General features: G+C 40.4%; 1 protein-coding gene across 5 annotated transcripts in view; it reads left to right on the top strand.

The window, feature by feature from the left end:
- The window catches only part of Tnik (TRAF2 and NCK interacting kinase), a 403,188-nt gene that overhangs the window by 342,601 nt on the left and 33,847 nt on the right, over window positions 1-26,740 (top strand). For 3 of the 5 annotated variants that reach the window (XM_021158657.2, XM_021158658.2, XM_021158656.3), the window contains 4 exons: window positions 6,972-7,135; window positions 9,064-9,161; window positions 16,401-16,585; window positions 26,155-26,284. In XM_021158657.2, the coding sequence (XP_021014316.1) occupies window positions 6,972-7,135; window positions 9,064-9,161; window positions 16,401-16,585; window positions 26,155-26,284 (577 nt within the window). Of the gene's footprint in view, window positions 1-6,971; window positions 7,136-9,063; window positions 9,162-11,164; window positions 11,189-16,400; window positions 16,586-26,154; window positions 26,285-26,740 lie in introns of all 5 variants that reach the window. The other 2 variants (XM_029475111.2, XM_029475112.2) reach the window with 1 other exon arrangement.

The following is a 26,740-nucleotide window of genomic DNA, read 5'->3' as shown; positions in this document are numbered from 1 at the left end:
GAAGCTCCAGAGCTCCTGCTGCCCTTGCCTCCCCAGCTCTGGGATTACAAATGGTGCTGCTGCACTTCTCAGGTGGCTACTGAGGCTCTAAATTCAGGTCACTGTGTTTGCACAATGAGCATTGTGTTCACTGTGCCGTCTTGGGAGATGCCCTGAGTTCCTTCACCTCTGCCATAAAATAAGCAGCCTGAACACTTGGTGGGGTTGGCTGTCATTTACTTGTCACCGGTCTGCAAGTGAACCACAAAGTTCTGCTGATCTGAGATCACTCACACCACTTCTCTGAGCTGCCTATTTCGTCAGAACTTCAAAGGAACACCCACCAAATGCACAGGGTTTTTGAAGCCTTTGCTTGAGTTATCTTCCTTGTATCATAGTAGGTCCTATGGCCAAACCCTAGGCATACAAAGGAACTTCACAGGGCATCCAAACTGGGGCTCATGCCTCCTACATTATTCCTCATAGTTCTTTTGCTACCTATCAAAGGATGATAATCCATTAATGAAGACTTTAAGTGTGTGTGTGTGTTTTTAAGTGTGTATATATATATATATATGTATATTATATGTTATATATATACATATATATATATACACACACATACATATATATGTGAAACAATACTTCTAAGCTATATTTCTTATAGTTGGTCAATATTTCTTTTATTTCTATAGCAGCACCTACTCAGACATGCCAGTGATATAAATAGTGACACAGACTCTTTTTTTAGTATTTTATAGCTTAGGCTTACCCAACTAACTAGCCTACGTCCTGCCACGTGACTAGTTCTACCTTACTCCTCTGTTCACCTCTGTGTCAGCTGGCTGAATCTCCAGCATCTCATTTCTTCTTCTAGCCCTGAACTCCCCCAGCTGATCAGTAGTGAGACAATCTCTGATATATATTAGATTGCCTTGGGCAGGTGAGGAAGAATGAATATTTACAAAGTGGAGAACACATTAATAAGCCATAGAAATAGCCATACCAGAATCCTGCCAGCATTTAGCTCTCTGGTGGTAAGGAATTGCTATGTGCAAGACTATATGTGGCCTTGGGACTAAGTGTTCAGGGTCTGACTCCATGGCCCATAGGTCCAAGTGTACCTCATGCTCTTTGAGCTACATATGTCACTGGAGACAAATGAGGTCTTGCTTCTCTTTCTTATCTTGCTTTGGAGTAGGTATATAAATTTACTTATTTAAAGCATAAGTTTTATACCTAGACCCCAAGTAAAAATAGCAGGTGTGGTAATATGCTTAGAATTCCAGCAGTGGATACAGACTGGAGGATTCCTGGGGCTTCCTGCTCTTCCAGCCCAGTTAATTATGGCGAGCTACAAGCCAATTGAGACCCTTTTTTCATTTGTGGCAGGCTTTCCAGTACCTTGCCTTATGTTTTTGAGGCAATTTATATTTATTTCAGAATTTAATAAACACCTCTGGAGGAGCACTTATATTTATGTCATAGTATTTTTATTGTATCACAAATATTTTTAAATTATTTGTGTGTGTGTGTGTGTGTGTGTGTGTGTGTGTGTGTGTGTGTGTTTAAGTAAGAAGACACCTGGGCAGAGTTGGTTATCAGTAGAATCCAGGGATTGGGCTCAGGTCACCATAATAGGATGCAAATATCTTTACCCGCTGAGCCATCTTGCCAACTAGCATTACAGATATTAAAACCTATTAAACCTATTCAACTATTAAACTATTAAAACCATATAGTGATTCTAAAGCAATGGCTTCCATCACTCTCATTTTAAACATGGGGAGTTGAAATAATCCAAGCTTAAACAAACTCCCCCAAGTGTCAAAGAGGAAGTGGCAGGACTAAGATTTGAACTCGGGTAGCCTGTCTGGGGAACCCCTGACTTACTGGCAGGACATGTTTTGTCTCTGAGTTTCTCACTCTGTAGTTTATAGGTGTGATGAGAGTCCCTCCTAATCCTGAAGGCACTGGCGTCTACCCTACTGCCTTCACCGTCTTTGAAAGGATGTGATTGTATGGAACTTTTTTGTATCCCAAATGTTCCCCTCTCAACTAGAACAGGATCATCTCATACTTTTATCAGCTCCCCTTCTAGAGGTAAAAGTAGGTGGCAGCCCAGTGTCCCGAGAGGTTCCTCCTCCCTGTGAAACTGAGTGTTGCTTAAGCTGCACACACAGGCCCCGCATGCTCCTGGATGCAATGGTCTCATTGAGGGTGATCAGGAGAGGAAATAAAGATTGTAATAAATCATGTAGAACTATCGCTGTTTTAAAACTTCTCAACTCTTTAAGATTTAGTTTGATCCATTAATCCTTCTTAAGACAAATTAAAATATGCTCAAACAAGTACTTTTAAAACATGAAAAGATTTAAATTAATTCAGAAACAGTCCAAAAAATGATTAAATGATTAACCTCAGAAAATAATTCCCTGTTCCATCCCAAACCTTTCTTCTTATGACTTGTTTTTTCTTGCCAAAGAACAATGTAAAGAGAATTTTGGCAGTCAGCCAGTTAATTAAAGACTTGGCCCAAGGCTTTGGACACAAAATCATATTGTAATCCTCATTTTCTGTTTTGACTTTTTACAAAGTTCAAGTAGATAGGATAATTGCCACATATTCCTTCAATGTTTGTCATTGTTTGCTGGGTAGAAGAAGCGTGAACTTAAATTTAGCATTTAAAGAAATGTATTTGGATAATTTGAAGTTGTTTCCTGCTTAGATCCAAGTAGTCCTGGTTAATATGTGAACAAGAGAAATCTATTATTTAGTGGAATTTGGAAGTTGAACCTCTATGAACATGTATTTGAGAGCCCGCAGCCCATAAGGCAAATCACACATACATAACAAGAAAGAGAAAAATATCATATGACATTGCTCACATTACTAATATTTTTAAGAAAAAAAAATAAAGGTAGAAAAAAACCATTAAGTCCCCCTGCTTCCCTGGTTGGTTTTACAGACACTAAGTATTTCTTTCAGTGTGCAGCAGTAAGAATAGCAACTTAATACGCTCAGCACCTGGGATGGTGAGCTGGCATGAAAAGGGCTTGTGCTAATGAGGCCCAAGTCAGGAATCAAGTGCTCATGGGATCTAATTAGCCTCACACAGGAAGAAGAGCAAGCTTTCCAAGCTTCATCAAAGACACATCCCAGATAGGTCTGTAAATAGCCAGGGTCCTAACATGCCCACAGCCTTCTGTCTATTCATCCTCTTCCCCTAGCTAGGCACCCACACTGGGCCCAGGATGGAGGCAGACAGCATTAAGAGCTAGTACCATCCAACTCACCCTTTTGTTCTGATCTGCACTTCCTGTCTCTTACCATAGACCTGATGATCCATCCTGATGGCTCTTCTTAACATCCATCTATATGCACAAGAAAAACACCAGCTTTGGTCTCCACTAGGGCTATGCCAGCCTTTCTGATACTATGCCAAGTCCCAGTGTGTCTCACTTCTATATAATACCACCTATGATCCCTCAATGTGCATGAATTTTCCCCAAACACCAATGGCATTTACAGTCGCTATTTACATAGCTTTCAGGGTTACAACCTGCTAACTATTGTCTCTACAACCTGTATCTCATTGCCATGGTGATGTCACTTGACTGTACATCTCCTGGCCTGGCCTTCTCTCAACTTCTTCCTGATGCAAGGCTCAGTTTACATGTCAGTTAACAAGATTTTGACTGAAGCATCAAAGGGAAGCTAAATAGATCAAGTACCTGAATACTGTCACCACACCCCAGCCCCGGCAGAGAACATTTTAAAGCATGTAGCACCACACTTCTATCAATAGTTTCTTAAAAACCAAGAGGGTGACATCATCATTATCCCACAGAATCAGAACAGTATAAGTAACTTTAATGCCTCTACCACTCTCAATTTACAAACTATTTGGTTAGTAATATGTTTAATGACAAATAATTTGAGAACTTATTAACTCCCTGACCACCACTGTTTGATAAAAGAGAGCAGGGGAAGAAAAGTCATTATTTGAGGACTAGAGATGATTGTTTTCTATGAAAAATAACAAGTTTATAACATAAGATACTTAGGAAAGAGACTCTGCTCATTTTAAGTATTTTTCTAATTTAGGGGTACTTGCATTTAGGATCTAAATTTATTTCAATCCCTTAGATACAAAAAGTTCCCACAAGAATAGTTACTGTCCATTAAAGAATGCCATTATTATAGAAAGAATTCTTGATTCTCATGAGCTTCACCAACAGTCATTCTGAAGCTGGCCTTATTGTTAAGTTGACTTAGCATCTACAAATGCTGTATTATTGTCATAAATTCTAAATTTTTATCATCAATATTAATGAATTGTGAGATATGACTGCTTTTACATAAAGTTCACCACGAAGTTAACCATGGTTGCTAGCCACTTCTACTAAACCACGAGTTGTGCCAATACATTACTACAAAATGAGATGTGTGGTTTAAAAGTCTGTGTGTAGAACCACAATGAAGCTCATTGCTTTTGGAAGCTATCTTTTTAAAAAAATCAACAAACAAAAAAGATTAAGTCGCATGCATTTTTTTTTTTTTTTTTTTTTTTTTTTTTTGCTTACAACATTGGATATTTTGTGGCAAGGCCATTGGTAGGGTACGATTACAGATGTCTTAGTATGAGGGCCCTGTTATTGTCAACTCTATATGGGACACATCCAACACCCAACACATTGCCCAGAACCTGGTGCACACTCCATGCTCTTGAGCGAGCCAGATCAAATGAAAGCAAAATAACACATTTTAAACAGCACCTTGCTGTGTCTGCACCACAGCACTGCATATCTCCACTCACAACAGTGTTCTTGGAGTGTAGAGAATGAGAGATGGTGCAAGTGATAGAGGCGATGGGTGCTCTATTTGCTTTCCCCTCTAAACAACTGTGCTGTTCATTATTTTTGTTGTTGTTGTTTAACAAAATCATAAAAACGTCAGCAACCAGAATTGCTGGCCTTCCCTCTTCATTTGATGTAGGTCCAGGTGATGGAGGTAGGCACTGGAGGAGGCTAAGCAGGAAGAAAAGGAACTGTGTGCCTAGCTAGAGTCACAGAGCACATGCACTGTATCCTGGCACTGACCTATCTCAACTGCCTGACCATTCTTCCTAGGATAATACTGAGTAAGAAGATGCAGACTGCTCTTTGTGGTCAATAAAGGTCAACATGAGGTGGATGTTGAATCCACACTGAACCCAGAACCACCTGCAACCCCAGCTTCAGGGAGCCTGACACCTGCTTCTGCATACACACACACACACACACACACACACACACACACACACACACACGTGTGTATACATATACACTTGTGGACAAGCAAAATTTTAAAGAGAAAGATGATCATATAGACTACAGTGAAAAGTACCTTTATATATTTGCATACATATGTTTGTTCACAGAGTTCAGGCCATTTCAACCAAGAATTCCAATACCATAAAAAACAGAGTTGAGTTTCAGTGTGAAGATAGATGGCTAGTTCTTTGTTATCTGCCAAGGCAATTGTTGGGATGACTAATAGGAGAACGAATTACCAGACTAATTTGTCCATCTGATGGGTTATTTTGCAGCCAGAACTCTTCAGAGCATAAGAAAGTGCTCACAGTGCCTGTTTTTCCTCTACAGTGTTAGGGAGAGAAAAAGTAAGAAATAAAATTGAATCTTTGATAATTTGCCAAATAGTAAAATATAGTTGACTATTTCCTGGCTTGGGAATTGCATGGGTTCTTCCTCATATTTCCCCTTTCATAGATTTCAAGTTCTCTACAATGAATACTGGGGGCACTGTTTAAAGGATGGCCTCCTCTCATGGCTCCTCATCTCAGAGCTAGTGCTCCAGCCTGATGACCCAAGAATTGAGTGTGAAGCTCATCCCGTGACCTCCCAGCATCTGGCTGTAGCTACACCAGGAAAGCCTGGCTTCCAAGTTCCCTTGTTACCCCACAACCACCTTATTAATGTATACAAGATAAAATTTACATGTATTTATGTGTACCATGTGATACACACACACACACACACGTATGTATGTATGTATGTATGTATGTATGTATGTATGTGTGTATGTATGTATGTATATGTGTGTGTACACACACACACACATATACATACACACATACATACATATAACTTAACTTAAACAGTTACTGGGTTTTGTAACAAAAACATTTAGGATCTGCTTTAACCTGGCTGTGGTACTGCAGTATTCTATAAAATGAGATCTGCTTTAAGCATACATATTAAGTAAAGGCATCACAGTGTACAACGAATTTCTAAAGCTTGCTCATCCTATCTAACTGAAACCTTTCTTTGCTTGCATCCCATTGTCTCCAAACCAAACTCTATCAGCTGCTGCTGATCCACATTGTACATTCTGTGACTCTGAGTTGTGCCTATCCATATACAAGATCCATATATTCATGCAGTGCATGTCTTCTCATGTGCTTGACATATGTACAGAATATGTATGTGCTACATGTGTACAGCCATGTCATATTGCCTTTACCTACTAGTGCATCAGTGGCTATACGTTGATTCTGAATTTTGCTGTTACAGATAGTGTGCAACCGTGAGTGGATCCATCTCTTTCACACAGAGACCTCACTTCCTCCAGATACATACCCAGAAGCAGAATTGTCAGGTCATAGCATAGGTCTTTTTATAATTATTGGAGGACTCCCCATAAAATTTTCCATCGTGAATATGCTAATTTGCATCCAACAGAGTACAAGGGTTTCCTTTTCCACACCCTCCGTAGCTGACTACCATTCCTCTTTTTGAGAAAACCATTTTAATAATGTAAAGTGCTGCTGAGTGTTTCTATACATGGCTTTTTTTGCGTTTTTCCTTTTAATGTCTATCCAGGTCCTCCACAGCTTATATTTAAAGTCTTGTTTATCTCTGAGTTGTTAAGTGAGTGCCTTGTATGTTTGCGTGTTGACGTGCAACCCTTGTATTCTCCCATGCCCGCAGCAACCCTGATCTGCGCAGGACAGAGCCAGTCCTGGAGAGTTCCCTACAGCGAACCAGCAGTGGCAGTTCCTCCAGCTCCAGCACTCCCAGCTCCCAGCCCAGCTCCCAAGGAGGCTCTCAACCTGGCTCACAAGCAGGATCTAGTGAGCGGTCCAGAGTGCGGGGTAAAGTGCTCCATTCTATCACACCCGGGAGGAAAGCCAGCTCAGAAAGACGGTTACTGTCTGACTCTGGCAGCAGGGTGGCCACTGGTAGATGATACTGAAAATTATCTGCTGGCTTGTGCTTGTGTCTCCTGAGGGACTGAACTACCATCCCTAATTGTGCATGTGACATCAGAGTGTGACCACCAATCCTGTATATCTATCTAAAATTTCAATTTCCAGACAAATCTCCATGTAGTTGTCTTACTACCAAGTATTTGTGACTGCAAAATATTGGGAACCATCCAGTTTCCCAAATGTCCATTTCTGTTTGATTCTTCATTTTCAATCGCATGTGCCCCACTGTCTTGTTCCCATGGCATCAGACACCCCTTCCAGGGTCCTAGTATGTTTTATAATCTTAGGTATTTCTCAAGATGAAATTCCCTAAAAACCATTTTAAAATAAATACACAAGAGAGAAAGAAATACCTTCGCCTTAAAGACACATGTTCAACTCTTCTGGCTGTTCCTACTAGATAAGCAAAATATATAGCCTCATATTTAATTCAAAGCATTCTGCATCACGCAGTTTTCAGTAATGAAAAAAGTCCATGGAAAGACTATAGTATAATTAATACCTAGCAAAACACTGTTCTAACGAGTTGAGATTCACTCTTTCTGAGTCATCTTCTTCAGAAGATAAATTTGCTCACAGGTAATTAATTCTAGGCTTCCTGAAATACAATTTGATAAATATTAATGATAAGCCACTCTTCCTGAAGAAAACCCCTAGTTCCTTCGTGGCCCCTTGAGCAGGCACAGCCACAGTTTACCTCCTCTATTAATCATTTACATTTCAGTTAAGTAAAACCTCTGTATATGCAACGTTCTTAAGCTTGAAGTCTAACATGTGACACCCATGACTAAGCATTGAGACTTAGATTGTCCCACAGCTGACTCTCTATTCCTGACATGGGTGGCCTGTTTCCGAGTGCTAGGTGTCTCTGGGACACTGACCCAGACAACTGCAGTTCCCTCAATTTTTTTTTTAAATGTTCATGGAGTTTTTGTAAAGAAGATCAGTGTTACCCATACCACTTTAACTCTCTGAGCTAGCTCAGGCTTAATTCTCACATGCTTTCCTGCATTCCCTACTTCTGTTTACAACTCATCTCTGCCTGGGAATTCAAGCCAAACAAGAAACCCTCAGCTTTCCGACTGCTCTACCTATGCCATAAGTACCACAGCGCCTCTTGCTCTGTGGCTGCAGGCCGCCTCCCTCACCCTTGCTCCACACCTATTTTCTTGGGCCTTTAACATCGGCACCTCCCTGATCCCGCATCACTCTTTCTTCCTTAAAGGTCTCAGATCACTTCTCAGATCTCCTTTTAAGACTCATGCCGTCAAATAAAACTCTTTTATTCCTCATAAACTTCAATCAGAATAGCCTGTTCTGATGAATAGAAGATAAAAGAAGAAAAACAAGGCTAGAATTTTAATTTAGAAGCTCATTTGAAATAATGATTAAGAGGACATTCAAAGTTCAGAAGGATTTCCAACTAAGTCCATCGCTTCATGGTTAACTTGTGCTATGTGTGTCATTCTTCCCGTCTGTACTCATCAGGAGAATAAGAAAATGGAGCCATAGGACTATGTGGGAGCACGGATGGATGTCAGTGATTGACAGAGTAAGCGTTTGGTGCTGTGGCTAAGACACAGTAAGCTCTTGGTAAACGGTAGTGACCAAGTCCAGTGCTCACGGAAGAGTCTCAGTTTTACTGTTGACTTCTCGGCTTCAGGCCTACATTGTCTACCTCTGTCTTCTGAGCATTTATTATTTTTCCATGGATACATATAGGTTTGCCTCGTGAGTTGGCTTTCCTTAGTCACTCCCTCAGAATGTGAGACAGGCTTTTCTAATAGCTGTGTTCCTGTTCTCTCCTCTAGCCAACAGTAAGTCCGAAGGATCGCCCGTGCTCCCCCATGAGCCTTCCAAGGTGAAACCAGAAGAATCCAGAGACATCACGCGACCCAGTCGGCCAGCTGTGAGTGCTTTTCTTTCTAAGGATTTGGAACTCTTCCTTTACCTGGGGATTCCCAAGATGATGTAGTTAGGGTTGCCTTTATGACTCAAAGCAAAAGTTGGGAGATGAATAAGAGCACTGTGTGCTAAACACATCTAGAAGACAGTCATTCATGACGAGGAAGGTACGGAGTGGATTTTAGGCTGCTTCCTCTGCTCTGGGGGCTTTTGTTGCTCATCACCATTCTAGGAAAAAGGAAAGAAATTAGCTCACACCATCGCACAATATTTGCTCATTACTTTGCCAAGAAAAGATGTTAAAAGTAGCAGTTAGGAAACCTGGGTTGTTCCTATGAGTTGCTTCATCCAGTCTCCATGCTGGCTTTCACATGGACTATAATTACAGTCTTCAGCTCCTTGTCATGTTTTATGGACTATCTTTTCTGGACCAAAACGTAATAAGTATGATGTGACACAGAACCTGGCAACTTGACATTCCAGCTTCATTGCTTGAAAATGAAGGACCCAAGTGTATAAACGGAGGGTTTTAGCATCAAATGTATAAACCAAGGACAGGACAGCTCCAAGTTATGGTTGAGGGGAAGGTTTTCATTGTAGCTAAGAGAATAGAATTGCCAGAGGCATCTGGAAGGGTCCAAAGCAGAAAGAGGAAATAGTAATGGCCAGAAGACTGGACTAGGTCATGAAAGGAGGGCAAGGGAGAAAGGAGACCAAGAGAGAGGGGCAAGAGAGGGGAAGACAAAAGAGCACACAGCTGAAAAGATGGGGTTATATGGGAATGAGAAGGAGGGGAAGGGAAGCCCATGGGTTGGAGCAGTTTAGGATAGCCACAGGTAGTTGTAAGACTGAGGGAGCCTGGAGGACAGCATGCCCTTCAGTATGCAAACAGACACCACGGATAGCCATTTGTCCCTTCTCACAGTGGTGAGGATATGGTTACTTTGGTGGGGGTGCCACAGTTTAGGGGTGTGGAGTTTCCTTTGGGCCCAACACCAAGTAGCTTTAAAGAAAGAAAGGATCTGGGATAAGGATGTAGTTCAGCTGGTTAAGTGCTCATTCTGCCCACCTGAAGCCCTGGATTCAATCCCCAGCACCACATAAAACAGACATGACAGTATATACCAGAAGTTCAAAGTCATCTTCTGTTGAATAATACGTTCAAAGCCAATCTAGGATACATGAAACATTGCCTCAAATAGATAGATAAATGATAGATATGATAGATACGTTAGATAAATACCTAGATGAGATAGATAGATAGATAGATAGATGAAAGAAATGCTCACAATCAGCTATTGGATGGAACACAGGGCCCCCAATGGAGGAGCTAGAGAAAGTACCCAAGGAGCTAAAGGGGTCTGCAACCCTATAGGTGGAACAACAATATGAACTAACCAGTACCCCCAGAACTCATGTCTCTAGCTGCATATGTAGCAGAAGATGGCCTAGTCGGCCATCATTGGGAAGAGAGACCCCTTGGTCTTGTAAACTTTATATGCCCCAGTACAGGGGAACACAAGGGCCAAGAAGTGGGAGTGGGTGGGTAGGAGAGTGGGTGGGGGAGGGTATGAGGGACTTTTGGGATAGCATTTGAAATGTAAATGAAGAAAATACCTAATTAAAAAAAAGAGCTAAATTTAAAAAAAAAAAAGAAAGAAGGAAAGGAAAGGAAAGGAAAGGAAAGGAAAGGAAAGGAAAGGAAAGGAAAGGAAAGGAAAGGAAAGGAAAGGAAAAAGTGCAACCTGGCTGAAACTTAAACTTGGTTTAAGTTTCTTAGATGCTGTCCTGTGAATGAATCTCAACTACTAGTTTTTGCATCTTAAAGTTGGGGAATTGCTAAGTAATAACAAAGGGGATTTGTATTGTTCTGGCCTGAGCTTTTCCTTGCCTGTCTGTCTGTATCAGTTTTCTAATAACAATGCCAATTTTGTGTCTAACCTGCTTCTTTTCTTCTGGCTTTTCCCTGACTGTGGATTCTTCTGAATTGGGTTCCTCTTGCCACAGAGCTATAAGAAAGCTATAGATGAGGTTAGTACTGCCATTTCTTGGTCATGCTTTCCTAAGATGTGAATATTGAACTTATTTCCTGTTGTTGACATTCAGAGAGGAAGCCAGTGGTATCATGGGGAAAAGTTCTTTTATACACACCCTTGTTTGGGAGAGGAGGGCTCCTTCAATAGAATCCAGCCTGAGACCCTCAGATCTACCCATAAAAAGCCCCAGAGTCCTTCACTAAGCAAAAATATTGCTTTCCCAGTGTCCCAACTGGGCAAAACACAGACATCAGTATTTTGGTTTCTCCTTCCAGTGCCGTCTAATCACAAACCTGTATTTTCCAGCCTTGCTAGGAGATGGCCCTCAGCAGTTTTACTAGCACACCTCAAATTTATAGTGTGTAATTTGTGAACAAGGAGCTACTGGTTATTGTTAGATTAATTTTGTGGGACATTAACAACACCATCAGCAGCAACATCAACCTTAGCTAATGAATCCGGGTTAGTTAAATGATCTATTTCCTTATCTGTGGAGACATTTTCCATTAGAAAAAAATAGATGGCTGTGTCCCTTGTAGATAGTTTGCTGAGGACAACTTCCCCACTGCTGTTTGTCAGACCCGCATGAACGCAGCAGAGTGCACTGGTTTTGAATCAGCAGGCCTCGCAATGGGTCCCGGATGCATGAAATGTAAGGCTCGCCATTACAGCTTTGAGGCTGAAGCTCTGCAAAGTATATTTTTGTGAAATTATATGGAAAAAGCCCTGGCTTCAGGAACCAGCAAGCTATATTTGAAGCTTGGCTACCTTCAATGAATGCTGGCTGGGATAAGTCTCATAATCTCAGTAATATGTACAATGGGACTAAATCTCATAATCTGTCAAATGGCAATAAAAATGTCTGCCGTTCTTTACTTACAAGATTGTTCAGGGTCTTAGGTTTCTGTGTGCAAAGGCATTGTTTAAAGTGGAGAGTGCTTTAGAAAGTCACTGTGATTGTTCAGGTTTGAGCCGTAGGTACGGTACTACCGTTTGCAATTAGGGTACCATGATTGTGTGAAGCTGATTCTCATCACAGCTGTGACTACCACAGCATCCACAGTGAGTCAGAAAGTCCCGCTCCTGGTTAAGGGGTTGCTGTTTATAAAGTAACCCTACTCCACATGTCTGCAGCCCAGGGACTGGTTATAACAACTCCGCTCCATTATTTGCTTTTCCCTTACAGTAGTAACAAGGATAGAGGGGCACGCAACTTTGTATCCGTTGCCCCCCCCTGAGAAGGAAAAGAGAGGAAATTATTTTCTGGTACTAGATACCATAGCTGCCAATTAAGTGGGATTCATATGAACAACTTAAGGGCTTGTACAAGTCCAGAAATTAGCATGGAAATGGCTGTTGTGAGAAAAAAGCTCTCCTGGGTTTCCTCTGGTAAGCCCAGGTGTTCCAGGTTTTTTGAAAATCACTCCATTTATTTTGATGTGTTCTACAACAATCTGATAGAGATGAGAGGGGCAGCTTCATGCCCAAACCTCTGGGACTGTGGATCAGAGCAAATGCCTCCCAGTGAACTGACACCCCTGGCCATTGACTACCACGGGCCTGGACCACTGAAACACAGGAAGATGGTCATGCCCGACCCAGCGGTTCTTAGCCATGGTTGCTACCCCCATCTTTTACTTAAGAGCTATTCAGCAAATCTCAACTCAGTTTTAGTTGTTACCCTTGAAAGTGGGAGGCAGCACTGGAGACAATTGTTGAGATACAGAAAAGGGGTGGAGCTAAACATTCTCAAATTCCCAAAAGGGGTGGAGCTAAACAGTCACCAATTCCCAAAAGGGGTGGGGCTAAACATCCTCCAGTTCCTAAAAGGGGTGGAGCAAAACGTCCTGCAACAAACCGGAATTCCTCACAATATAACGCCTCTGGCCCGAAATGGTGAAGGTGCTGGGCTGGGAAATATTGAGCTCAGTTTTAGCTCCCATCTTCTTCTGCAACTGTTTTCCTACTTGGATGACACAGAATGAAATGAAAAAAAGCCTCTAAACATCTTTTAAAAACTTATTTCTTATTATTGCTAATTTAGTCATTTAATTTTTCTCATAGTAATAAATGACAAAGGGTAGCTTTTAAATGGGCATTACTTTCCACTGTTCTGTGAAATTTTACCATGCTGCAGTTAGTTAATAAAACTTTTGAAAACAAATAACTTTTACTTTCCCATAACCGAATGCGTGGCCTGAAGTCTATGTGCAGAAGCAAACATTAGCGGTATGTTTAGGGTTTATTTTTAATCAGGTATAAAAAAATAATAATTAAACTGACAATTTCTAAAAATCACCCACTGATCGGTTGAAACTTAAATAATAATTATTTACTTTGCACCATAGGGGAAAAAAAACCCACAGTATTTTGCCATATTTCCTTATTAGTTAATATGTCCTCAAATATTTTTATGCTAAATAGCATTTTTATTTCTCCTCCCCTTTCAACACTTTTTAGCTTCAGGCTTGAGACAGCCAAGCAATAAATTACCATAAAAGGCTCATTATATAGAGGAAATTGGAATTGTCAGAGGATAAAGTGTCCGAAAAGGACCTGAGTCTGGTAGTGGCAATATTGTGTCATGTCTATTTTCTGCAACGTTGATATCGCCCATTGTCCTCGTAGTGAGCAAATGAAAACCCGAAGTTCAGCTGGCCACAGAGGCCACTGGCAGTGGAGGGTTAATTTTCTTTGGGGTATCATGTTTGATCACTTATTACTGCTACCTTGAAATGTACATCAGTTCCCACTCTCTAAGCTGCTACCAATTAAACTGAAATAGGTTTGCAATTATTTTGAATGTTTCAGGAAAAAGCTTTTTAATAACACCAGAATTAAAAAATTCTGATTAAAACCAAAATTATAAAGCAGGTCATAATTTTAAAGTGTTGCTAATTACAGTATTTATGGAAATGTAGGTCATTTTAGCAAGTGAAACTCTCTTTAACTTATTGGGTAAAGGACTTAACTAAATAATTCTAAATAGATTTTATTTTTTTGTTGTTTAATCTCTCTCTTATCTTATTTTGAAATGTTAGAGATGAGGTAGCCATGCCCCAAGGGGAAATGTATCAGTATTTTAAATAAGTCACAGTGGTAGTATTATATTTTACTTAGACTTTTTGATAATACAAACAAACTCCTTTAAACCATATTCTCTCTTTAAATTACAATAAAATATAGTTTTAATAAGTAACATTTTAAACATTAGTTATATTGTTTGATTGTATAACTTTATAAAAATCAAAATATGCAATAAATGTGTCTGATTTGTCCTTTTTGCTAGTTTGGAAGCTCGCTGTGTCCTCTTGCTTTCAGAGTCTTGACAAATGTGTGAACAGTTCGTCCCATAGTGCCCATCCAGCGTGTTCTCCATACTCCTTTTGTCTGATAAAGATAAATGTATCAGCAGCAATCAAGAGGAGATGTGCAGAAGGCTAAACCTAGATACTAGCCTTTCCTGGTTTGGGTGCATTGCCTAAGAAGCTAGTAGTATATTTGTATAAAATTCTCTGTGTGAGGAGGCTCTCCCCTTTCATAATATGTTGTCTTTAAACACTGTTAAGCCTTTTGGATCCCATCCTAGATTCACTTCCACAGATGGCGGAGACTGGGGTTGTGTGTCGGAGGGAGTGTGCGTGTATGGCGAAGTCCCAGCAAGTGCATTCAGGAATAGAGTGTAGCTGCCATTTCCAGAAGCTTGCCCTTCATGGGGCCTTAAGTCAGGTGGCTTCGGGACATTATCGCTTTCTGTTCAAGACATGAAAATAAAACTAAATGACTCTGACACATTCAGTTGACAGCTTGAATTTTCTAGATCTTAGTGATACGCCAGGGTGCTTGTTCCCTGAGTGTTAACCAAAGCAGTGGTGATTGACATGCAGCCACAGTGCAGGAATGCCATGGCCTATGGGTGCCTCAAAAGTCTAACTACCATTATCTATGCATGTTTATCATGATTTTTCTTCTGATTGGGATGATTACCTAACATCACTATGTCACAGAGGTTAATCTTACACCAGGTGAATTGGACAAATACATTTCTGGACTGAAATAAAGAGAGAATATGGCCAATTCTTTTTTTGAGAAAAAGAAATATGTGGGATTTAGTATTTTTCAACGAGTTTCTTTCTCCCTAACTCCCTGTCTCTCGCTGAATGCTTTGATTCCCACATGGGTCCCTAAATAGGGAGAAATGGTAAGACCAATGTCAAATTGCTTTTTCCTCATCTGCATGCTTCGTGCCATGGGCAGTTTAACCCATGCAAAGTAGAGCGGCCATGCTTCTGCAGAACTGCCTCCCTCCGCCTTGCTCTGAAAGCATGCCCATCAAAGGTAGTCAGACGTTCAGCACACTGTCTTGCACTATGCCTGGTGACTAAGCCTCGCCTCATCACATCCATAAGGCTCAAGGTCTCATCACCCTCATGAAAACTCGGAGGATTATGGCTTCCTTTGAGTGTTTCCACGCTCATTTCAGCATTTCTCGTAAGGGCTTCTGCCAGGTGACTGGAATTTAAAAGTTAAAGATAAAACATCTGCTGTTCTGGAAGAGAACTGTTCGTTTGTTTGTTTGTTTGTTCGTCTGTTTGTTTGTTTGTTTGTTGCTCCTCTTGATTAACATCCCTGTGGCTCTAAATTTCAGTGGCACTAGGATTTGGGGTGGGCTGTCATTTGATGTGGTACTTTTGTCTTTTGGGGAATGACTTCATACCAAATGAACCTTGCTATCTACTCTGTTGTATGATTGATGCTAGTTTTTGGTCCAGTAGCCCTCACAAGAGAGGAAAGGCCACCATGGCTTTGGGCAAGAATTCCAGGATACTTGGGGAACAAATTTGAATCCCATTTATTTTCCCATTCAACTCTGAGGGTGACCAACTTCACCCTCTCAAAATAAAAAGGGAACGCCACGTTTGTATGTATGCGCATGCACACAGCACGGCATGCACATATATGCACATGCATAGTCAGTCCCAGTATAACTATTGGTTTTGAACTAAGTTCGAATTGATTTCATCTCCCGTCTCTTAGCTTCTACAGACCACAAACATCGTTTTCGTAGTTCCATACAGTAACTGTGTTTGTCACAGTTCTCAATAGAGCTTCTTTTTTTTTCCTTGTTGCTTAAGCTGGAGCTGGCTGGGAGATACAGCTTTGGTTGTAACTACATTTCATATGCTTACAAATTTTTCTTTTTGTAGGATCTGACGGCATTAGCCAAAGAATTACGAGAACTCCGAATTGAAGAAACAAACCGCCCCCTGAAGAAGGTGACTGATTACTCTTCCTCCAGCGAGGAGTCGGAGAGCAGTGAGGAAGAAGAGGAAGATGGAGAGAGTGAGACACATGACGGGACGGTGGCTGTCAGTGACATACCCAGACTAATGTAAGAAATGTTTGTTGTTGTTGTTCTGAGATAGCATCTATATAGGTTGTGCCTGAGGGTGCCCTGAATTTCTGTGCTTGAGCTAGCCTCCTGTCTCAGGAGTAGCTGAGATAACAAGTACCAAGCCCCATGCCTAGATCGAGACTGTCACTTAAAAGAAGACTAGGAAGGAACCAAACCAAAGCATGAGAAACACTAGCTGGATACAAATCACACATAGGTCACTGGCAAAGAGAACTGATTTGGGGGAATTGAGTTCTTACTGGGACACAGTTGTATAACTATCTCTCTGCATAGACTCAGTCGCCTGGAGAGTGTAGTAGTACTTCTAGGCCTATGTATGCCCTGCCTGTCCATTGCTATTAGACACACTGTCCTTCAGGTGGCTCTTTCTTTGTTCTTTGCAGCTCTAAGACAAACAAGAATGAATGCGCATGGCAACAGATGTTAGCCCTGACTGACACACACACACACATACATGAAAGAATCAGGAGACAAATGAACATTTAAGGACATTCCAAGCGTTACAGTTTTTCACTCCATCTTCTTTGGCATCTTTTTTATTTGATCCCTTTTCTTTCTTTTTTTTTATGTGTATGTATGTATGTATGTGTTCATGTTGACATGTGTGCATTGTACATGCTATACATATGTGTGTGTCCATATAGAGGCCAGAAGTCAGTATTGGGTGTCATTCTTCAGATGCTGTTTGCCTTCTCTTTCAAGATGGGTTCTCTCCTTGGCCTGGTGCTCACTGGATCTCCTTGCCCCACATCCTCAGTCCCCAAGATTACAAATGTGTACAGCAGACCTGGCTTTCATGCTTTCACGGCAGTCCTTGTACTCACTGAGCCTCTCACAGGCATCTTCATGGACTCTTGTCAGATCTTCTCCATCTTATCTGTGTATACTTTGTCTCTATGTATGTCTGCCTATATTTCCCCAAGTCACAGTCTTGCTCTTGTCTTTCTTTCTTCCCCCAGAATGAACCGGAAGTTCCATGGGTTGTTTTGTTCACAGCAGTGGATTCTTGGGTTAGCTGTTTATATCCCATTCTTTTTTACTTTTCTAACCCCTCTGAGAATAAACACAAGGTGACCTTGCCCTGGTTTGCCCTAACACTGATGCAGTGCAACATTTCGTTCTCCATCTTCACTCTCATTCTTCTCCATTTCTTTGGGTTGGCTATCAGTATTTATCCCCAGAACATACTCTACTGACAGAAAATGTCACAAGACCATAATTATTGTCCTGCTCAATAGATTATAGGACAGGGTTAGCCAGTCTGGAGGACTGAGAGTTCTGAGAGGCAAATCCAATAACCTTCATTGTAAATCCATGCTTGTGATTTTACTGTTGGTTATTTAATTATTGACAGCTATAAATATGCTAAGATATGACATTTTGAAGACAATTTGTATTAAATTGTCTTTTAACAGCAAATAAAATTGTTCTAGAGGCAAAACTACTAAGCCAGAACAACTCAACAACACATGCTGATTGTTTCCATTTTGTCTTGACTCAGCACTGTTCAATTCTTCTAACATATGCTTAAAATTCCCTCTACTGGGCATACAGCTAGTGGGATAAAAGGTGATGATGAAATTAAAAGATTCCTAAAATTCCTACTACATGTTAAATGCTGTGCTGAGGGCAATGAACCACTGGAGGGTATGTACTTATATTCTGCCTTCAGAGTTCATATTCTTCTTTATAGGGAGAATGCAGGATAATCTAATCATTTGGGACAGATAATTGGGGGAAAATGTAATAGTATTGTAAGCCCTCATCATATTTTGTGAATGATTCTCCCCCTCCGTCTTCTAAAGGAGAACTAGAACGTACCTTTCAGGGCAGAACATCCATCTTGCTAACATTCCCCCAAACAGATCACATTGTGCTTCTCTGTGTCTTTCTGCTAGTCTGTTCTTTTGGATGTCACCTACCCACAGCATAGCCAGCTGTGAAGAGCCATCCTTCCTGACCCTACCTCCCAGGTCTCCATTCACGATTATCTCTCCAGGAGCCTAAGTTTGCATGTAGTATCTTGAGTCAGGATTGGCGCCGTCTCCCTGCTTGAGCTGAAGAGGTCCCTGAGGATGGGGATAGTGGCTGTAGGTTGACCAGATCTCTCAGGGATTAAGACTCCTCACTGCTCTTTCAGAAGATGGAGTACAGGCCTGATGCCTACATCAGGTGACTCACTATAGACTATAACTGCAGCTCCCAAGATCTGACACTCTCTCCTGGCCTCCACAATCACCCCTCACATGTGGCATATACTCACAAATGCATAGAAATGAAAATAATTTTTTAAATAAAACAGTGAAGTCCAGATGGTGACCATGTCCTTCTAAACGCAGATCATTTTGTACAGTCTTATACAATGCTGCATAGACAAGGATAGCCACATAGCTTTCTTTCCTTCTGTTCTCACTAAAACACCATGTATGCCCACCTACTGTGCTACTGTGGTGGCCCCTTTACAAGTCCTCTGCCCTCTTGTGCCTTCCATGCTCTGGGATGACTGGCCGCCATGCTTTATCTGTCAGTCTCTACAAGCCCTTTCACCCCTGAAACCAATGATGAAACTTCAGCATCCATACAAATGCTGTAGCCCTTCTCCAGTACATCTTTTTCTTTTGGGTAACAATACCCCCCCATCTCTCTCTCTCTCTCTCTCTCTCTCTCTCTCTCTCTCTCTCTCTCTCTCTCTCTCTCTTGGCTGTGGAGTAGATCTGTAACACTCTCATGCTCTTATGGAGACTGACCACTTTAGTTGAGGAAGAATATCTTGCCCACCTTTTCTATCCACTAAGCTCTGCCAAACCAAGGACCTTTCAGAAAGCAAGTGCCCAAAAAGCACGTATTGAATTGAATTGAGCTAAATTAAATCAGGACCTCCAGGAGCACTTTGACAAATCCAATTACAGGGAATTATTGTCCCAAACCAGTAGTCTAATTACAGGAAACTTCCCGTATTTTTTTTTTCATTTGAATCAATGGTGGGTTTTGTTTGTTTTTATTCAATTTGGAGTTGTTTTTTTTTTCTTGTTTGTTTGTTTTTTTCAATCTTTGTAGGATTTTGGATAGCTAATTTTTCCTATCCAATCTCTATATTAAGAAAAATGACTTCTAGAACAACACATAGTTAATGCAATATATTTGTTGTTTGAGCCTTGGACATTTTTTTTCTTACCATTCTTTAGTTGTTGTTGTTGAAAAAACATTACATTGTTTAGGGTGGTTGCAGTTTTATAGGAAAATCAAAGTGGTAACAAAGTTCACTGTACTGCATCACCTTCTCCACACAGTCTCTAAGAGAAGTGAGTATTACATGTGTTAGAACTACTGAACAGCATCAACATGGACTGCTCAGGGTGGCCCAGCTTGCTTAGTGTTGAGCCTAATGACCTTTGTTCTACCATGTTGCATTTAGTTGTCACAACTTCTTAGACTCCTCTTGGCTGGGACAGTTTCTTAGGCTGTATTTCTGTCTGGAAGGAAGTGCTAAGGATAACTTAGGTGCATTATAGAATGCTTTTCTTTCTTTCTTTCTTTCTTTCTTTCTTTCTTTCTTTCTTTCTTTCTTTCTTTCTTTCTTCCTTCCTTCCTTCCTTCCTTCCTTCCTTCCTTCCTTCCTTCCTTTCTTTCTTTTTTAATAGAATGCTTTTCTTTGGCAATTTTGAGGCTGCTTAGTGCCTTTTCCACCCTTCTGTCTGCTGCACTGGGATAGTTCAGACATGTGTAAAGCAGATTCTTGTCTCATAGTTGACATGATTTCCTGGAAGCCTTCAATATCACTTTCATGTTTTTAGATTTATTTATTTTATTTTATGTGTATGAATATTTTGCCTGCATGTATGTCTGTGCACTGTGTATATGCCTGGTGGAAGTCAGAAGAGGGTGTTAGGCCCCTGAAATGGGAGTTAGAGGTAGTTGTGAACTACCATTTGGGCCCTGGAAATTGAATCATAGTCCTCTGAAAAATCTACAACTACTTTTAATTCCTGAGCCATTTGTCCAGCACCAACCAACCTCATCTTTTAAATGTATATACCTTATAAAGTGTTCTTTGTGCTATAAAGTCCTATGAGTATCAAAACAGAATTATTTTGCTTTCCTATACTAACCACTGGATTATCAAAACTTATGTTGCTACATCCTAGTGAATCTGCTACCAAAGGTGTAAAATGACAGAAGTTGGCATTGATTGTCTAACTAGTTGTCTACTTATATTTATAGCTAATCACTCATCAATTTACAAAAGACCTGAGCTTTCACAGTAAACCTGAATTAAATCTCTACTAGGGACACTAAGGAAAGCCTCTGGCCCTAAAACATTCAGTCATGTATATACTGAATACTCTCTAGATGAATCTTGAGTGGCACACACCTCACACAATATGGAGGACACAAACACAGATAAGATCTGATCATTGAAGAACTATGTGTTTATAAAGTGGTAGAGATACTCAGAGGACACGGAGAAACAGAGTGGAGAACTGTCTGGAACATCCCATGTGTTAAAAGATGTGCTATCTAGGTGAAGGCAAAGAACAGAAAAGGGTACTGGGAAACAGGTCAGACTTAAGTCACCAAGGGTTTTTTAATGCAGTGTGCATAGAAACAACAGTAGGTTAAATGTTGCTAGAGTTGGAAAATAGTAGGATTTGCTTTAGAAACTCCATTAGAGACAAGGCTTCCATAATATCTTTAAACCCATGGTAAGGACCTTTAGCTTTTAACTATAGTTGACTGGGAGCTACTGAAGGTTGGAATTAAAAAAAAAAAGCCACACAATCCAGTGTGCCATGAAGTAGAAGGAGACTGCCATTAATAAGAGAGGAAGCCAACCTCATTGATACACCTTTCAAAGAAAAACAGAAAATATCTGAGATATGGTTATGAAGCACAATAGGAAGGATCTAGGTTGAACATAAGAGAGAATGAGAGAAAGGGGTCATGAATGTGAGGAATTTCTAACATAATAAACCAAAGGTATTAAAGCTCCTCATAAAATAAATACATGGGGAAGGTCATGACCTCCACTGCCATCCAGATATGCAAATATCCAAGTGGAAGTCAAATAAAAAGTGACTTGAGTAAAGAGCTTAGCTGTACTTACCTATCATTACAGGATAAATAGGTGGCCATAATAAAGACCATAGAAGAGAGCCTGCCAGGAGATTGTGCAAAATGGAGCAGAGCCTCAGAGATCTACTACAGATAAGAAGATCCCAAGAAGGAAGTAGGCACAGACTAGCAAAGGAAAGGAAGACCAGAGATGGGGAATGGAATAGAAAGAATAAACCAGGCAGACTCAGGCCTGCTGTGGGACGTGGGCTGTACTCTGCCTTTTGGGGAAAAAAATGTGTAGGGAGGTGATTAGAATATGTAAAAGTTTTGGAAATTTTCTGTAATCAAAAGCCATTACATTATCTTGAACACATGGTGGTAGAATAGTGCATGGGAGGAACAATTAATATAAGAAGCACAGAACCTAAAAATATATACACAAAATGTTCATGACTGAAAAATCCTATCTAGCAGGGCTATCTCGGGCTAGCTAAGAGGAGTTGCTTACCATATTAGAAGCCAATTAACTAAGGGATAAATACAGATTGCCTTTTCATTCCATCTATAGGGAATATTGCTGATCAAAATAATGTAAAATATAACTTGAAACTATCTAAAATTAATAAACAGATGAGATAGTTTGTCCCATAGATGTCAAAACACAAAAATGGACTCGAACACAAGAATATAGTTAAGACTATTTAGCTAAGATTAAAACAAACAGTGGGCAACAGAAAGCAGAATACCTGCTATATGACTAATTGTTGACATGTAAATCAAATCTCCTCAGCCCAGTGTAAACCTTTAGACCAGAAAAGCTTGTCTTGGTAGAAATGGCTCCATAAGCATTTGAAAAGGGATGTTGACAAAGGAGTTCTGTAATGGTAATTGTTTTAATTAAAAAAAGGAAGGAAGGAGGAAGGAAGGAAGGAAGGAAGGAAGGAAGGAAGGAAGGAAGGAAGGAAGGAAGGAAGGAAAGAAGGAAGGAAGAGAAAGAAAGAAAGAAAGAAAGAAAGAAAGAAAGAAAGAAAGAAAGAAAGAAAGAAAGAAAAGAGAGAGAGAGAGGGAGGAAGGAAGGAAGGAAGGAAAGAGGAAGAGAAAGAGAGAAAGAAAGAAAGAAAGAAAGAAAAAAAGAAAGAAAGAAAGAAAGAAAAGAGAGAGAGAGAGGGAGGAAGGAAGGAAGGAAGGAAGGAAGAAAGAAAGAAAGAAAGAAGAAAGAAAGAAAGAAAGAAAGAAAAGAGAGAGAGAGAGGGAGGAAGGAAGGAAGGAAGGAAGAAAGAAAGAAAGAAAGAAGAAAGAAAGAAAAAAAGAAAGAAAGAAAGAAAGAAAGAAAGAAAGAAAGAAAGAAAGAAAGAAAGAAAGAAAGAAAGAAAGAAAGAGAAAAGGATTAACTAAATATATAGGGAGGTTTTTCCTTTCTGGAAGTGGGTTTTAAAAAATCTTTTTTTAATGAAAATTTATCCATATTTACACTTTCTCTGATGTAAATGTTTGGATAGAATCAGAACATTATCAAGATCTTAAAAAGAAGTAAGACTTTCTGTAATAATGGAGCTGTGATCTGACAGTGCCAACCTGGCAGAGGTTCCCAGCTCAGCCTAAGACCATGGTAGGAACAGAGAATGCCTGATGGACAGACAGGAAGACCCCTTCCCTGGAGGCCTTGATCAATACTTATGTATTAATCTTTTGGGTTCATGCCATTTTCTCTGAAGCAAGAATTTAAGATCAAGTTTCAAAGAAACGATGGAAGAAGCAAGCATTTGTTTTAAGAACTACTTGATTTAACCAATATATTCATATGCCAGAATTGATCACAACAAAGGCTTTCCCACATTTGGGAACACAGTTAATATCAATAGCTCCTTCATGGGACAGAAAGAGTGACATTGAACGTTGGCCTTTGACCTTTATCCCAAACACATCCATTCTCACCCCACACACAGGTGAGTTCTTTGAGTCAGTTAAGAAATGGAAATCCAGGCTTTCCTGTGCATTTGCTAATCTGCTTTCACTGACATCATTTTGCTTCTCCATTTGGGTAAGATTCCTTTCCACTGCTGGGGACCAAACTCCGAACTTGAAGAGCTCTGCCACTAAGCTATGACCCTAACCCTTGGCAAGAGTTCTGGCAGTCTGCCTGCTAGCATTAATCAGATGTAGTTGTTGATTGATGGGGTAAATATTTTATTAGATCTTCAGACTAGCATCAAATTCAAGAAACTGCAGACAGGTTTTGGTGGTGGTAGTGGTTAGCTTTTGTTTGTGTGAAAATTTATTTTATTTTTAATTACAATATAATTACATCATTTTCTCCTTTATCCACCAATCATCCCACAGGCCCCACCCTATTCTCTCTTAAATCCATAGATTCTTTTGCTTGCTAAGTGTATATGCGAATAAATGCACAAATGCAGCCTGCAGAGTCTACTTAGTGTTGCTTGTATGATGTTTTTACAGCTGACCACTTGGTATTCGATAACCAATTAGGCAATTCATCCCTGGGGAATGCTGATTCTCCCTGTCAATAGTCATTCATTTCCTGTGACTCTTCTTTACAGGTGGAGTCCTATCACATTGTCCCTTCACCAACATGGCATGTCAGCTGGTGGTATCTTTTTTGATTTTATTTTTTGAGGCAGGATCTTGTTCTATAGACCAGCCTGACCTTGACCTCGTGGGAGGCCATCAGCCTCTTACTTCTAAGTGCCGGAATTAAAGGCATGTGCCTCCACACCCAGCAATCAGGGACAATTTTAAAAATACATAAAAAGAATCAAAGGACTAACGTAATAAATGTTCTCTAATAGATAAATAATTCCTTGATACCATCTCACATTTTAAAACTGATTTTAAACATAATCATTTGCTAAAACAGCAGAAAGGAGTCCATAATAATAAAATGCCAGATCTTGAATTTCTACAACCATAGGTTCTCTATTTCCCAAGTTTGTAAATCAGACAGTTGGGGTGCAAGGGACACAGAACACTTAGCTGTTGATCATCCAAGCAAAGCTGAAGTGTGATGGTCTTTCCCGGGTTGGGCACTGGCACTCTCTGAGTGGCACAGGGCACATGAGAAATTCCATCTCTGCCTCACGGTGTTGACAGCATCTTGTCAACACTTCCCATAGTACCTCTCTGCTCTGGCACCTGACACTTGAAAGTTCTCCATATGTCTTTCTGCATAGATCCCCTAGTTCCTGGGTGAATTTCATTGCATGCTCAGGTTATCTTTGGTCTTTGGGAAATATGTAACATAGCAGGAAGAACAGTCGCAGACTAGATGTACGATGGTATAGGCTGAATGAGCAGATTTTAGGAGAGTGATGAGTACTGCATATAAATGTTAATGTTCTTCTAGAAGCCACAGATTTACAAATCAAAAGCCCAGGAGTGAGATGCCCTTCAAGTTGTTAATCAGAAAACTGTCTCAAAATCTAAACAAAACAAAAACCAAGTAAACAAACCACCCAAAACCATTGTCATTGCTTGGTTGCCCACCAGAACTTAATGGCAAGACCCTTTTGCTAACGATACCACAGACTTTGGTCACAGAATATGGTAAATCAAGTTGACACTGACCTGGTTGTGTAGTGATAAGCAAAAGGATAAACAAGTATGTGTTCTAGCGAAAGAGAAGAAAGGAATGAAGAGACAGTATGCTAACAAATTGAAAATCTCAGGGCCAGAGCTATGGGTCAGTTAAATATAGTGCTTGCTTGCAAGAATGAGGACCTGATTTCAATTCTCAGTACCTATGTAAAAATGGCATACATGGTGACTTGGGCCTTTAATTCCATTTCTGGGATGACAGAGACAGGAGGATCCCTGAAGCTCAGTGGCCAGCCAGGCTAGCCTAATTGGTAAGTTCCAGATCAAAAAGAAATCTTGCCTCAAAGGAAGTAGATGGCTTTCTTTAGGATAAAACCCAATTCCAGCTTTTCCCACATCATATCATACAAACACACACACACACACATACACACACACATACACACATATTAAAGAATTATAAATGGCAGTAAGATAAAGAATAAAGACTAGTGGGACTGGGCATAGATAGTTCTTGAGACAGTATTTTAGATAAAGTATCTATCTCTTGGAATAAAAATAGAGGAAGGAGAAGCCAGACAACAGCCAAGTAGAGGAAACACCAAGTAGAAAGGCAGGTCAAGGTTCCCTTTGTCAAGAAGGTTGGGGGGCATGGTGGATGTCTCTGCTGATTCCATCATTTTTCCTTGGAAATCAGGAAGCTCTCAGAGTCTGAGTTGAGAACAGGGTGGAAAATAGCTTAAGATGCTCCAGAAATGGAAACCCCCCCCTAAGTGCATTAAATACAGAATATTCTTAAAGTCGCTGCAATAATCACATGAATAATGTTAGTGGCAAATTTTATGTCATGTGTATTTACTGCAATAAGAAGTGAGGGCAGGAAGTGGTATTTCCCTACGTTTGCACATTGGCATGACTCTTCTTTCCCACCTCAGACCCACCGGCGCTCCAGGGAACAATGAGCAGTACAACATGGGGATGGTCGGGACACATGGGCTGGAAACTTCGCATGCGGACACCTTTGGCGGCAGCATTTCAAGAGAAGGAACCTTGATGATCAGAGAGGTAAGTTGGTGCAGCAGCTGTCAAAAGGACATTACCTTCCTTAAATGGTTTTCCTATTCAAACTTTTACATAGGATGCTTATGCATATATTATAAGTGTTCTGGCTAAACAGGAGGATAGGAACCTGAGAGTCTAAGTGAATGAGTGATTTTAATTATCTGCTGTCTTCTTTTCTGGGTCTTCCCAAGTTTCTGCAAAGTGACTTAATTATGCATTAGTCCCCATTCTTCAATAGGAGCTATGCAAATGTGATTATAAAATCTGAGCCTGAGGACATAAAACTAGAAAGCACAGATGTTCTCAACACCAGGAAAACAGAAGTGAATGGCCTTTATTAATAGCAGAATAGTTTTTCCAGTCTCTTCCCCCATGAATGGTTTATTCCTTATGGATTTCATATAAAATGCTCAGCAATTCCAAGAAACTGTGCTAGAGAACAAAGAAACACAGAAGTCA

Source organism: Mus caroli, unplaced genomic scaffold (assembly GCF_978045245.1).
Source record: "Mus caroli unplaced genomic scaffold, Mus_caroli_1 scaffold_3, whole genome shotgun sequence".
In the NCBI taxonomy this organism is placed as follows: domain Eukaryota; kingdom Metazoa; phylum Chordata; class Mammalia; order Rodentia; family Muridae; genus Mus; species Mus caroli.
Note: the sequence above shows the minus strand (reverse complement) of the source record. Positions and strands in the feature narration are given on the sequence as shown.